This window comes from Paroedura picta, chromosome 10, assembly GCF_049243985.1.
Source record: "Paroedura picta isolate Pp20150507F chromosome 10, Ppicta_v3.0, whole genome shotgun sequence".
Classification (NCBI taxonomy): domain Eukaryota; kingdom Metazoa; phylum Chordata; class Lepidosauria; order Squamata; family Gekkonidae; genus Paroedura; species Paroedura picta.
Window position 1 is genome coordinate 82,411,154 of NC_135378.1, and position 14,245 is coordinate 82,425,398.

At 47.0% G+C, this 14,245-nt stretch overlaps 1 protein-coding gene across 1 annotated transcript; it reads right to left on the minus strand.

The window, feature by feature from the left end:
* Positions 1-500: 500 nt before the first annotated feature.
* On the minus strand, positions 501-5,284 carry LOC143820000 (ferritin heavy chain B-like). Its single transcript, XM_077302329.1, has 4 exons — positions 5,082-5,284; positions 2,419-2,565; positions 2,175-2,300; positions 501-724 (listed from the first exon to the last, which is right to left on the minus strand). The coding sequence occupies exons 1-4, from the start codon at positions 5,181-5,183 to the stop codon at positions 545-547; spliced, it is 555 nt and encodes a 184-aa protein (XP_077158444.1). The 5' UTR covers positions 5,184-5,284; the 3' UTR covers positions 501-544.
* Positions 5,285-14,245: the final 8,961 nt, after the last annotated feature.

Consider the following 14,245-nt stretch of genomic DNA (forward strand, 5'->3'; position numbering starts at 1 on the left):
GCTTTTTATACCCTGCTTCCCCCTACCCAAAGGGGTCCTAAAACAGCTGACAAACACCTTTCCCTTCCTCTCCCCAAAACAGACACCCTGGGAGGTAGATGGGGGAAAAGAGAGCTCTTAACCCCGTGAAGTTTTTAAGGCAAAAGACCAACAGGGGTGGTTTGCCATTGCCGTCCCTGCAGAGCAACCCTGAGCATCCTTAGCAGTAACCAGGGCCAACTGATTGCACTGCTCCTGTGTCCTGCATTGTGTAGGGGGTTGGACTAGATGACCCGACCCACGAGGTACCTTCCAACTCTATTATTCTATGATCACTTGCTTTTAAGACCCCTAAAACATAACAGATCTGAACACGGAGGTTCGAGGAAACCTTTTTCATCCTCTGCCAGAGAGGACTCACCCAGCACTGGAATACGGTGATTTATTTCTCCCTGTTGCTCCCCTAAAAACCCACAAAGCACAACACCTGTTAGCTGTCTTCAAAGCACCAGAAACACAAGTTCCTTTTAATGCCAACTTTATTATTTCATCTCTAGAGGCACTTTCAGGGAAGTTTCACCCCGTGGGGTTTGCTGCTCTCGTCCAAGGTGAGCCTGTCAAACAGGTACTCCCCCAGGCTGTTCTGAGGCATCCCCAGGCGCTTCAGGTTGGTTATGTGGTCGCCCAGCCTCTTGATGGTCTTCACTTGCTCCTCCAGGTATTCCGACTCCAGGAAGTCACACAGCTGAGAATGCAAAGGAAGGAGGTAAGTTTGAGAACAGCTGGATTGCCATATCCTGCTTGGAAGGGGCTGTCCCTAACCACTCCACCAAGCTGGTTCTTGCAATCACCTATCATTCCTTGACCCACAACAGACATTCTTGTGAAGTAGGTGGGGGCTGAGAGAGCTCTGTGAGAACTGCTCTGCGAGGAAAGCTCTAACAGAACTGTGACAAGCCCAATGTCACCCAGCTGGCTGCACTTGGGGGGGGGGAATGGGGAATCAAACCTGGCTCTCCAGATTAGAGGCCACTGCACTTTAGCCAAGATACCACCTTGGCTCCGGTTAAGCTAAACTGGACAGATTCTGTCCTGACAAGCACTGCGGGCATACACAGTGGCAAAGGCCACTTCTTCAAAGAAGCATTGTGCTCCAGGCATCTCTTTAACCCCAGTGCTGAAACGGACCACCAGGGTCATCCATTCCACTCCCATTCAATATAGGAAACCTAGGGCTGCCACGTCTCCCTTGGCCACCAATGGGGGATGGGAAGGATTTGGTGGCTAGATCCAGAGGTTGAGCTTGAGGAGGAAAGGGACTCCAATGGAGTACAATGCCAGAGAGTCCACCCTCCAAAAATCCAATTTATTTCAGGGGAAAATGAGCTCTGTAGTCTGAAGATATAAAAACCAACTCTTCTTCTTCTTGAAGATGAGCTGCAAATTCTGGGGGATCCCAAGGTTCCAACTGGAGGTTGGCATCCTAACAACTGCAGCTATAATACCCCTGACCACTATGTGTCCAATCGTCCAGTATGGTGTCATGGTTAGAGAGGAGTGGCCTCTAATCTGAGGCACCAGTGTTGATTCTCCTCTCCTCCACATGCAGCCTGCGAGGTAACCTTGGGCTGGTCACAGATCTCCCACAGCTGCTCTCTGCAGAGCAGTTCTTAGAATTCTCCCTGCCCCACATCCCTCACAGGGTGTCTGTTGTGGGGAGAAGGGAAAGGTGTTTGTCACTCACTTTAGGACTCCCTTCAGGTAGTGAAAAGCAGGATTTGAAAAGAAGAATAGGATTTTGCTCTTCTCTACCCAAAAAGTCCTACAATTGCCTTCCCTTCCTGTCCCCACAACAAGCACCCTATGAGGTAGGCGAGGCTGAGAGAACCCTGATATTACTGCTCTGTGAGAACAGCACTATCAGGGCTGGGAAGAGCCCACGGTCACCCAGCTGGCTGCACCCACTTCACTACTTCTCAACACTTAACCCTCACAACAAACCTCATAAGGAAGGTCCGTGTTTCCTGGTACCATTATAATTAGGTGCCTCTAGGGGAAAAATAAGCTTCAACCTTGAAAGGGGATTTTACAGCTAGCCCTTTTCAGAAAGGAGAAATGGTCTGCCATGGTGCATTCCAGTTTCTGGGTCTTCCACTGACCCCCAAGACTTCTGGATTCCACAAGTTGTGACTCACATGGGGGTCTTTCTTCTCTGTGGCCAGCTTGTGCAGGTCCAGTAGAGCCTGGTTCACCTGCTTCTCCAACTGCAAGGCTCTCTCCATGGCTTCTAAGCTGCTGTCCCACATGTCCTGGTCGGGCTTCTGTGGAAGGAGATGTAGAGACTACAAGCTCCTGCTGCTGAGATGCATTTGCAAACCCACAAATACTGCCAAGACTGAATGTCTCTTTTTGTGCAGAAAAAAACTCTATTTTGCTCACCTTGATGTCCTTCAGCACAATGCGACCTCCCCGCTTGTTCTGGTATTTTAGGAACTTCTCGGCATGCTCCCTCTCTTCCTCAGACTGCTCCCTGAAAAACTGGCCCACGTGGTTCAAGGCGATGTCATCACGGTCAAAGTGACTGGCCTGGAAAGGCGGAGAGTTGTGGAAAGTATGTTGACTCACAGCAGTCCCGGAATTGTACAGTGGGTTTCACATAAGCTTTTTGGACCCAGGCTGTTCCCCCCCCCCCATACACACACACACACACACTCAGTTCCCATTGTGTTAAATGTAATGAGTTAGAAGCTTTATCTTCGATCCTCTATGTTCCCTGGTAAAGGGGAAAAAATGCTTTCCTGATAAGTGACAAAGATGATCTGACTCCAGTGGAGCCAAGAGAAAGAAATTTTACGAACAAAAAGAGAAGCACGACTTATTTGACATAGTCATGTAGGATCGTTTAAATTATTATGAATGGGTTAATTTCAGAAAAAGGTTAAGTGGTCCTATATAGGGACCATCTCATGAGAAGAAAAGACTCCCTGGAGAAGAGCCTAATGCTGGGAGCGATTGAGGGCAAAAGAAGAAGGGGACGACAAAGAATGAGGTGGCTGGATGGAGTCACTGAAGCAGTCGGTGCGAACTTAAATGGACTCCGGGGAATGGTAGATGACAGGAAGGCCTGGAGGATCATTGTCCATGGGGTTGCGATGGATCGGACACGAGTTTTGCACCTAACAACAATATAAGAAAAAACAGAAGATGAACAAAATGAATCTCAAGATGGCTTAAATGGAGTGTGAGAGAGTGTGACTTGCCAGGTTTGGGAAATACTTGGGGAGTGTAAGGATACTCAATACGTTTTAATGCCATTGACACCACCTTCCAAGTAGCCATTTTCTCCAGAAGAACTGATCTGTTGCCTGGTGACCAATTATAATTCCAGGAGCTCTCCAGCTACCACCTGGAGGCTGACAACCGGACCCTCCTACTAGAATCACAGTCTCATTCCCATCCATGGAGTCTTATTTAGCACACAAAAACAGAAGAATCTACTTCTAGCGAGAGCCTGTTTCCAAAATCCAGAAGTTGGACGCAGAACATTATGTTACCATCTGGTTACCGTTGCTACAGCCGCCAAGGGGGTTGTCAGCAAGCACAACTTCCCTTGCAGCTACTAAAAGATTTAGAGATGCATTTTAGAAAGAACTCCCTCTTCAACTTAAGAGGCATCCAGAAAGGCAGAAGAGAACCTATTCGCTTGCCTTACTCCAAGGGTGACACGCTACTTCTTTTGTGGAGTGTATTGATTCAGCTGATCAGCAGTGGTCAAACATGACCGAGACTACTCTAGTGTAGAACAGCTTATAGGAATGAACTTCAAGTAGTTGTTTTCTTTTTTTAACTGCATAGCAGGTTTTGGGCCTCCTGTACCTCTGTAGCTTTAATGATTTAAAAGGGATATAGGAAACTCTAACATGCTTAAATTCTTACAAAACTAACAATTCGGCTACTTGTTCAGAGGAATCATGAGTCAAATAGACTAGAAGAGTTTTTATACCCCACTTTTCACTACAAGGAGTCTCAAAGTGGCTTACAATTGCCTTCATAGAATCATAAGAGTTGGAAGGGGCCACACAGGCCATCTAGTCCAACCCCCTGCTCAACGCAGGATCAGCCCTAAGCATCCTAAAGTCTTCCCTTCTTCTCCTCACCACAACAGGCACACTGTGAGGTAGGTGGGCCTGAAGGAACCCTGATATCACGGCTCTGTGAGAACAGCACTATCAGGGCTGTGACTAGCCCAAGGTCACCCAGCTGGCTGCATGTGGAGGAGCGGGGAACCATACCCAGTTTGCCAGATTAGAAGCCACCTCTTTTTACGCTGCATATCTAGTGGCAATGGGGGAAATACTACACTCCACAGAGAACTTTCATAGCAGCCCTATTAGTTACGCCATGCTAACTTGTTAGGGGGGAAAATAAGTTAACCATACAACTTTTCATTGGTAAGGTTGCTTATTCCTGGCTGGGAACTCCATGAAGGTCTGGGATATAATGTCAGACTATCTAGCGATGCAGTGTGGCATAGAGGATAAACAGCAGCAACTTCTAATCCAGAGAATCAGCTATGATTCCTCACTGCTATACATGCAGCCAGCTGGGTGACCTTGGGCTAGTCACAGTTCTCATGGGACAGTTCTCATAGAGCCTTCACAGGCCCACCTACTTCACAGGACACCTGTTGTAGGGAAAGATGTTAGTAAGCTACTCTGATACTCCTTCAGGTAGTGAAAAGTAGGGTATAGAAATAGCTCTTGTCTAAAGCAGCTATTTTCTTTAGGGGAATAAACCTCTGTTGACTTGGTCTATTTGTTGTAAGTCTGGGAGATCTCTGGATCCCACCTAACAGCACTCTCATCAAAACTTCCAAGATGTTAGGAGTTAAAGTGGTGGAAGGCCTAAACACAGTGAACAGGTGGGTAACTCTGCCTAATATTTCATGGCTTTTGATGCTTTTTTTTGCATATATTTACGAATACCTAAACATACCAACGATGCTTTAAAACAGAGGGTCACCCGAAAGCTGAAGTTAGTAAATAGAAGCGAGGATAAAGAACATGATGTCCAAAGAAAGAGAATAGCAAATGGGAACTCACCATAGAAAGGTATACATAGCTAGCAGCGAGCTCCAAGTTGACCAGCTGGTTCACAGCAGCCTCACAGTCAGGATGGAAGTTTTGTCTCACCTGGGATGTCATCTCTGCAGCAAAAAAAAACAAACAAACTCCAAACCTCTTTGCAATAATCAGACGGCTCTTCAGCTACTGCGATGGAGAAGCCTGTGGACCAGGTGATATAAATACAGCTTAGAAGCAGGTAAGGGTGACCTTAGCAGCTGGACCATCCAATGGGAATGCCCCTCTTCATCAACCCACCAAACAGCTGGGGGGGGGGAGATGAGATGACTCAGCAAAATGAGCTTTGCTGAACAAGGCTAGCAGCAGCTGATAGAAATCAGCACTCAGCCAGGTTGAGGGTGGTGGTGCTCTTATTTGACTTTGTTTTTCCTTTTGTTGTTCTCAAGAGATTGCTTTTTTTCACTGTTCCAATCCCTCTGCAATTTTTCTGCAAGGCATACAGTGTCTGCAAGGCATACGTGGTCACAAAAAAACAAGTTTTGGGTTAGCTTGCTGGTTATTTGGAGGAAAAGCGTCCTGCTCTTTTAACAGAAGTTTAATAGGATGTTTTTTACCAGGTGGTTTGAGTTACCTGTGGCCAGGAAAAGCTTCAGCTGCCCATTTCTACATAGTCAGCCTCTCTTAAAGGCACAGGAGCTCCCCCCCCCCCCCCCATTGCTGGCAACTAAATATAGATCTGCTATATTTGTTGCCTGGCTTTTGAACAGAGGCTTATTTGTTGAGGCCTTTCTCCTCAGTGGGGACCCCAAATGGCTGACATCATTTCACTCGCCTCCATTTTTATCCTCACAACGACCCTGTGAGGAAGGTTTGGCCAAGTAAGTTTGGATGGCCCACGGTTACCCAGCAAGAGTGAGGATTCAAACCCGAATCTCAAAGGTCCTGGCACAACAGTGTAATCACTACACCATACTGGCTTGTGCATCTGTAAAGTACTATCATGTTGCAGCTGACTTTTGTAACCCCTTAGAGCGGGGGGGGGGGGGGGGGGGAGGGGCAAACTGTGGCTCTTCAGATGTCCACGGACTACAATTCCCATGAACCCCATCCCTGCCTCCAGGCGCTTCCCCTGGCCACTAATGAGCTGGCCAGAGGGTAGGGATGCCAGTCTCCAGGTGGGGCCTGGGGATCCCCTGGAATTGCAGCTCATCTTCGGATGACAGAGATCAGTTCCCCCGGAGAAAATGGCTGCTTCGGAGGATGGACTCCCTAGCATTAGACTTCAATGAGATCCCTCCCGGCCCCAAATTTCACCCCCTCCTGGATCAACCCCCAAAGTCTCCAGGTATTTCCCAATCCAGAACTGGCAACCCAATAATGGGGAGTACTTGCTAGGAGAAAAGAGAAGATCTGGGCATTATTGCTGGTGTTGCACAGAGAAGTGACTTCATCACACAAGCAATGTCTTGGTGATGTTCTAATATTTGGACAAAAACTCTATGATAAAAGCCATAGAGTTTTTGTCCAAATACCAGAGTGTTGCCTGGACATTGTTGGCATGATGATGTCACTTCCTGTACAACACCAGCAACAAGGCCTAGGACTTGGTAAGTCCCTCCCACCCCTAGGCAGTTACCAAGAGTGGCCTTAATTCAAGGAATAAGATATTTTTTCTTCAAGTTGTTGGCAATCTGAGAAATGGAAGAGTAACGAGTTTTCTGTCATTTTTCTGGGAGTTGATGAGGAAAGAGAGTATAATTATCCATTGATTAGTTTTAAGGCCTGTTTTTTTTTTTAAACCAATATCACCAGTGTGGGTCCTGGCCTTTAGAAAATGAGATTGATTCCATTTTAAAAGGAAATTAAAAAAAACAACCTCCTTCAATTTATTTTAAAATCCTAGAACGAAGGAAAAAAACAACCAGATGGGCAGGGAGAGAAAAGAAAAGAGGTAAACGAAACGGCCTCCCTCCAACAGCAGAACAAAACAATCTCCCACAAACGGAGAAGGTTTTGCTCCTGGGAATAGAGGGGGGGATATGGAGCAACTCCTGACCTGGGCTTGTGATGGGATTTTTTGCCTGATACCCACCCACACCGCTCACGATGGTCAGCAGTGGGTCTGCAAGGTCTGGGTCAAGAATCCCCTGGAAATGGAGCCTGAAGATGGTGGGGTTAAGGTTGCTCGGTCTATTCCAGGGGTAGTCAAACTGCGGCCCTCCAGATGTCCATGGACTACAATTCCCATGAGCCCCTGCCAGCATCCATTTGCAGGGGCTCATGGGAATTGTAGTCCATGGACATCTGGAGGGCCGCAGTTTGACTACCCCTGGTCTATTCTTTCGAAGCAATTTCATCCCATTGGTTCTGGTCCGACCCTGTGGGCCAGCAGCAAACAACTCTGCTCCATCTTCTATGTCAGGGGTAGTCAATCCGTGGCCCTCCAGATGTTCACGGACTACAATTCCCATGAGCCCCTGCCAGCGTTTGCTGGCAGGGGCTCATGGGAATTGTAGTCCATGAACATCTGGAGGGCCACAGGTTGACTACCCCTGTTCTATGTGACAGCCCTTCAAGGACTCAAAGATTAACTTAATCAGGAAACTGCAAACAAAGCTAGAAAACAGTGAACTTAAAACGCAGCCTACTGTTGACCATAAAGCAGGCCTTAGAGGAGCGGAGAACCGGGCAGCGAAATAATATATTAACTACAATAAACCACATAATAAAGTTGGGACGCAGACTAATGCAGTGGAAAGCTAATGCAATAACTGCAGCCTGACTTAAACGCCAGTGAAGTTGAGGACAACATTAATTTTCTAAGACTGCCCTTTTGAATAAGTCCGGTTTACACATTCTGTCTTGAGCGGACGGCTGCTCAAGGCCACTTCATGAGTCACGGCTCTCTCTGGAAAAGCACTGTTTCCCTTTGCCATTTGTCCATGTGTGTTTTGGCTGAGGCTCTTGCAGGGAAGGTCATTATAGGATGTTGGACAAGTGGTGGGAAAGCGGCCCAACATGAACTCTTCCTTTGAGAGCTTCACAGCCACCTTCTGAACATGTTGGCTCGTGTGCCACACCAGTGGGGAAAAATAAGCAAGCTCTGTCCTGGAGATTATTCGCCAAGGGACTGGGAATAAAATGGCCCACAGATTCAGCAATGAAGAAGGAGAGGGAGAGTTGGCTTTTATATTCCGCTTTTTACTACCCAAAGGAGTTCCAAAGCGGCTTACAATCGCCTTTCCCTTCCTTGCCCCACAACAGACACCCTGTGACGTAGGCGGGGCTGAGAGAGCTCTGACGGAACTGCTCTGTAAGAACAGCTCTAAGAGGACTGTGACTAACCGAAGGTCACCGAGCTGGTTGCATGCTCAGTGGGGAATCAAACCCAGCTCTCCAGATTCGAAGCCACCAACTTTTAACCACTGTGCCAAGCTGGTTCTCCCACCAAGCTGCATCCACTGATCGACACACTTTTTGTCAAGTGACAGAGTTTGGATTGGTTTGTTTTTCAGAAAGCAATTTCTTCCTCCCCCTGCCCCCAAATAAGCAAGACTGCTAATTGTGTCTTTAAAGTTCACATTTATATGACTCACGCCCTGCCCGGGTGGCTTATATGAAATGCTTGGCCATTGTTGATGGCTCATTCCATGAATCACAGAAGCTGGAGAACTGTTCTGTAAACCACCTACCCTTTTAAAACCGTTTGTCAATTCCAGCAACCCACCAGGACCTTTTCTGCCTTTTCCTGAACACCCTGGGGGGGTTAAGAGGACTTGTTTTGAAATGCAGGTGGAGACTTGGAGGCTGAGGACAGGAATATTTTGACCCTTTCTTTCCCTTTTCATCTTTGGCTCTGTCAGTAGGTATAAGGCAAGATGGGTCAAGATGAACCATAGTGCCCTCTGCACCTCTCTGGCCCTTCCACAGGAGCTCCAACACTATAGAGCAAACAGACTGATGAAATTCTGTGGGAACTTCCTCTAACTGTGTTTTGTTAGGGGAGGGAGGCATCTGGAAGGACCCTGAGAAAAGTTAAGCTTCAGCTAGAACAGGCATCACTTGTTCCGCTCAGGCAGAGTACTGCACACAGAAAAATGAAACTATCTTATGTAACAAGTATTTTATTTCACTAGCGATGCCCTGCACATGTAAACAGGGCTGTGGCCGGGAAGTGTGGCCAGCTGACACCACTCCTAGGGTTACTCAAAGCCTGAAGACTGAATTTAGGCAGATTGTGAGTGGGTGGGCAGAGGGGATTATGTAGGTGCTTGGCTTTTGTGGCCATTTCCTGCATTCTGCAGGGGGCTGGACTAGATGGCCCTGGAGGCCCCTTCCAGCTCTACATTTCTATGACTATTTCAAGAGTTACTCCACTGTCAAGAGCTTGAGAAAGGTCTAGAGGGTTTCTCCAAGTACATTCCTGAGGGGCTCAGTGTGTTGTGACCCTTGTTTGTGTGTTGAACTTTTGTAAGGTAGACTGCTGAGTTATAACCTCTTTGTATATCACTGCTGTTTTGTTACTTAGTTAATTGTCACTGAGGAAGGATTCATGAAAGCTCAGCCTGTAACCGGAGCAACGTTGATTTCTGGTTTTGAAGAAGCTGACAGTTTAAGCCAGGGTCCTCCAGATGTTTATGGACTACAATTCCCATGAGGAGCCCCTGCCAGCAAATGCTGGCAGGGGCTCATGAGAATTGTAATCCATGAACATCTGGAGGACCACATGTTGACTACCCCTGGTTTAAGTTCACTCACCTGCTTTGAAGATTTATATCCCCGTTTGCTGGACAGGTTCCTTTTGCCCTCAACTTTTGACCGAAACTTGACTAGTGTAGGTTGTATTATGCACTGAGGCCCAGTTTGGTGTAGTGGTTAGGAGTGCAGACTTCTAATCTGGCATGCCAGATTCGATTCCCCACTCCCCCACAGGCAGCCAGCTGGGTGACCTTGGGCTCCCCATGGCACTGATAAAGCTGTTCTGACCGAGCAAGAATATCAGGGCTCTCTCAGCCTCACCCACCCCACAGGGTGTCTGTTGTGGGGAGAGGAAAGGGAAGACAATTGTAAGCCACTTTGAGCCTCCTTCGGGTAGGGAAAAGCGGCATATAAGAACCAACTCTCCTTCTTCTTTCTTCTTCTTTTTCTTCTTCCTTAATGACAAAAGAGCCTGCTTAGCAAAATGATTAACAGGGCAGTTCTAAACCCATGCCCCTTCCTTCAGTATCCTTGCGGCTTCTTAATTACTGACACGGCTAAGTTTCTTTCAACCCATAAATTGATGCTTGTAAACTCAGCAGTAGAATGACAGGTTAAGCCCATTCGCTGCCTGGGAAATTATTGATTTGCCGCTTAACCTCATTCTTAATCCATTTAGTGATTCATAAGGTGAACCCCTATAGCCGTTTATTGGATTGGACCTGTGCATTAAAAGATTACCCTTAACTCGAAGTGATTTCCATAAACCCAGTTACATAATTGCTGTTCAAGTCTCTGTGTCAGCACAAATGTTCAGTACTGTTGTCTTGTGCCTAGTTCCTTACGAATAAGCCCTTTAATTGGTTAGAGGTTGGGATGTGTTGACATGCAGTCAGCGAGTTGTTTGGTCCAAGGCCTACTCCGAAGGGCTGGCTTTTTTTGTACTGCAAGATCCTGGTCATATGCCCAGGGGAGCCGCCTGGCTGCAGCTGAGGAACTGCAGACTCTACATGGAAACCAGTTTAAACTGGTTTGGCCCCTGAGATTCCCAGGAGGGCTTTGTTCTAAGTGGGACCCCCCTCTTCCTCTTCAGGCCAAGAGGAGCTGAACCTGTGTGTTGGAAGTGTTACTTTTCCTTTTCACTGACTGAGAGGAGAGAGGGACTGATTCAGAGTCACATCGCTTCGTTTCCATTGCAGTTTACTCTGCAATGCAATCGCTTTGTTGTAGCAGGATGTAAGGATTGAAATGCTCTTAAGCAATACAACAAAATAAAATCAGAGTCCAGGGGCACCTTTAAGACCAACAAAGATTTCTTCAAGGTGTGAGCTTTCGAGTGCAAGCCGTCTTCTTGACTAAATCTTTGTTGGTCTTAGAGGTGCCAAAGGACTCTTGTTTTGTTGTGCTCCTTCAGACCAACACGGCTACGCATTTGACTTTTTCTTATGCAATATGACCCTGATCTGGTGAGAGACCAGATAAGTGAGCAGTATATATGTTTGTGTGAAGACAAGAAAGTAAACTTTATTTTTAAAGCCTAATTGGGTTCCAATGTCTCCGTAAACTTTCCTTTCTGGGTTTAAGGTAATAACTTTGCTCTCTCAACCTGTGCTAAAGGTGGACTCTTATGCAGTGGGGCAAGGCAACTCCCTCTGTTCCTTCTTTTTGTGTTTCGTTCCTCCACTGCGTAAGTGGGAAGCAGTTCAACAAAACTGGTAGCAGAGTTTCTGATTAGTGGAAGCCAAAACCGGTCCCCTCCCAACAAGGGGTAGAATCCTAGAATCATAGAGTTGGAAGGGACCTCCTGGGTCATCTAGTCCAACCCCCTGACAGAGAGGCTGATTTTGTGAGGATTCAAAGGAGTGGCAGGTTACACTGTCAGCAATAGGGTTGTGGGTACCAGGGCTTGACAGACAGACAGACAGACAGACAGACAGACAGACAGACAGACAGACAGACAGACAGACAGACAGACAGACAGACAGACAGACATATCTTTATTAAGGTCATAGACCAGCAAAGTCAAAATTAGCAATTTCGCATTTACAAAAAATAAAATAGCCAGAAAACATGGATTTACTCATAAAATAACAATATATAAAACAGCTTAGACCGTAGATCTGCTAAAATATAATTTAAAACTGGTTGCAAATACAGGGAATTGTTCTATACACAGCTCTCTGGGTCAGTTAAGTTTTAGTCAACTTCCGCCGACTTTTCATGGCTGCAGCACAAGACTTGGCAACACGATACGTGATAGAACAGTTTGTGTCTGTGAGGAGGAGGAGGGAGGTATAAAGTTGTCCTGAACGCCCTGGGACTCTATGTAGCCATGGTGCAATAAAAATGGAAAGTATATCATTATAAAACTGACAGTGAAGAAGGATATGTTCCATTGTCTCTATTTGACCAGAGTCACAGGGGCACGTCCTTTCACCATAAGGAATTTTCTTGTATCTCCTTTCAAGTACAACTGAGGGGAGGGCACTGCAGCGAGCTAAAGGCCCTTCGGTGGCTAGGTACCTCAAGATTTGCTAAATAAGCCAAGGGAGCTGTGACATACCTATTATTTTCACTAACAGTGAAGGCAGAGGTATTTGCTAGATCATGTTGGCATTCTATATCCACTACTCACTATTTGATAATCTCTTTAGCCTGGTCATAAGAGCTTCTTGTGGCGCAGAAAGGCAGCAGACATGCAGTCTGAAAGCTCTGCCCATGAGGTTGGGAGTTCAATCCCAGCAGCCGGCTCAAGGTTGACTCAGCCTTCCATCCTTCCGAGGTCAGTAAAATGAGTACCCAGCTTGCTTGCTGGGGGGTAAACGGTAATGACTGGGGAAGGCACTGGCAAACCACCCCGTATTGAGTCTGCCATGAAAACACTGGAGAGCGTCACCCCAAGGGTCAGACATGACCCGGTGCTTGCACAGGGGATACCTTTACCTTTACCATTACCATTACCTTTAGCCTGGTCATAGGCCATCCTAACCGGAAATTCTGGAGAAAATCCCAAGGCTGCAGAGCTTGATTCCCAGTTCCAACAAGATGCTAGCCACACTGTCAACAAACCGATTAGGCAAAAGCCTGGCAATGTGTCGGCCTCTTGCGGACACCCTCTTCAGAACCCATCCCTTGGAGAGGCCTAGTCAACCACACAAGGAAAAGGGTGTCCAAATAACCCCAAACAACCCCCAAATCCTAGGAGGTCAATTGCTGGAATCCTGACATTCCAGGAGTAACCATTAAAACAGATCATTAATTAAAACATATATTAATCAAATTATAAATCTCATAAGCAGCCATCTTCTGTCCAATGGAGGGGGGAGAGGGCAAGCAGTGGTGTAGTATATGGCTATCTGGAGTTGATGTTGTTCTTCTATTGTTTCTTTCTGCATAGGGAGCCAGTTTTGTTGATCTGTCTACAGGCTCCAGCCATAGGCCTGGTGGAACAACTGTGTTTTCCAGGCCCGACAGAACTGTTTTAGGTCTTGCAAGGCCCTCGTTTCTTCCCGTGTTCAGAGGAGTTTGTGAGCAAAGCCTGTGAATTCTGAAGCAGGGTGTTAAGCAAGTGGGAATTGTTTTATCTTTAGGAAGCGCTCACAGCTTTGGACTCTCTGATGCTGTCAGAGAACGCTGCAGGGACTGATTCTATCTACTCAACCCCAAATGTCAACCATTGTTGAGGAGAACAGGGACTCCAAAGGTGGCTGGGACAGATTCCAGGGAATCCGAACAATAGGATGAAATAGGCACCCAGGTGTGGAAGCAGGAAACGTAGAATGACATTTGCGTGGGTTGGAGAATAGGCATTATGTAATGACTAGATTTAAAGCCCATTGCATCTGTAAATACAACAGGTGATAGTATCCCCTTTCCCTCCCCCCCAGGCAGCCCTCCCTCCTGCCCTGAAAAGACCTGCTGCGGCCCCTCCAAGGCTCGGTGGGCAGTGTCAGGCCAGGGACCTCACCGCCCCACCGCCCCACCGCCCCACCGCCCCACCAACCTCCTGTCCTGGTGGTAGTCAGAGGCAGACTGGTGCCAATTGCCAGACTGTGTCCCGCCAGGTTCTGTAGGGGCTGGGCCGGCCTCTGTTCCTGGTCCATGGGCCAATCAGGATGTGCGCAGCTTTGCTGTGTGTGTCCTGATTGGCCATGAACCAGAAACAGAGGCAGGACCGGCTCCGCCCAGATGTCGCTGCTCAAATATTATAAGAGCAGCTAAGTGTTAAAGATGAGGACATGAAAGAGTTTTTGGACATTACCTTACCAGTTGTTTTTCTGGCAAAGGTTCTGGAAAATGGGAAGAAGTTCCACCGAGAAAGAATTTCACCTAAATGCCATCCAGGGAGAAGGAAAGCCTTTTATTTATTCTGTTATTTCATTAAAGATATTTGTTAGCCACCAAGTCTGAGATATCATTGGCAAGCAAAATCATCAAAGTCTGGCTCACTCACTTTGGCCATATTATGTGATCCAACTCAACGG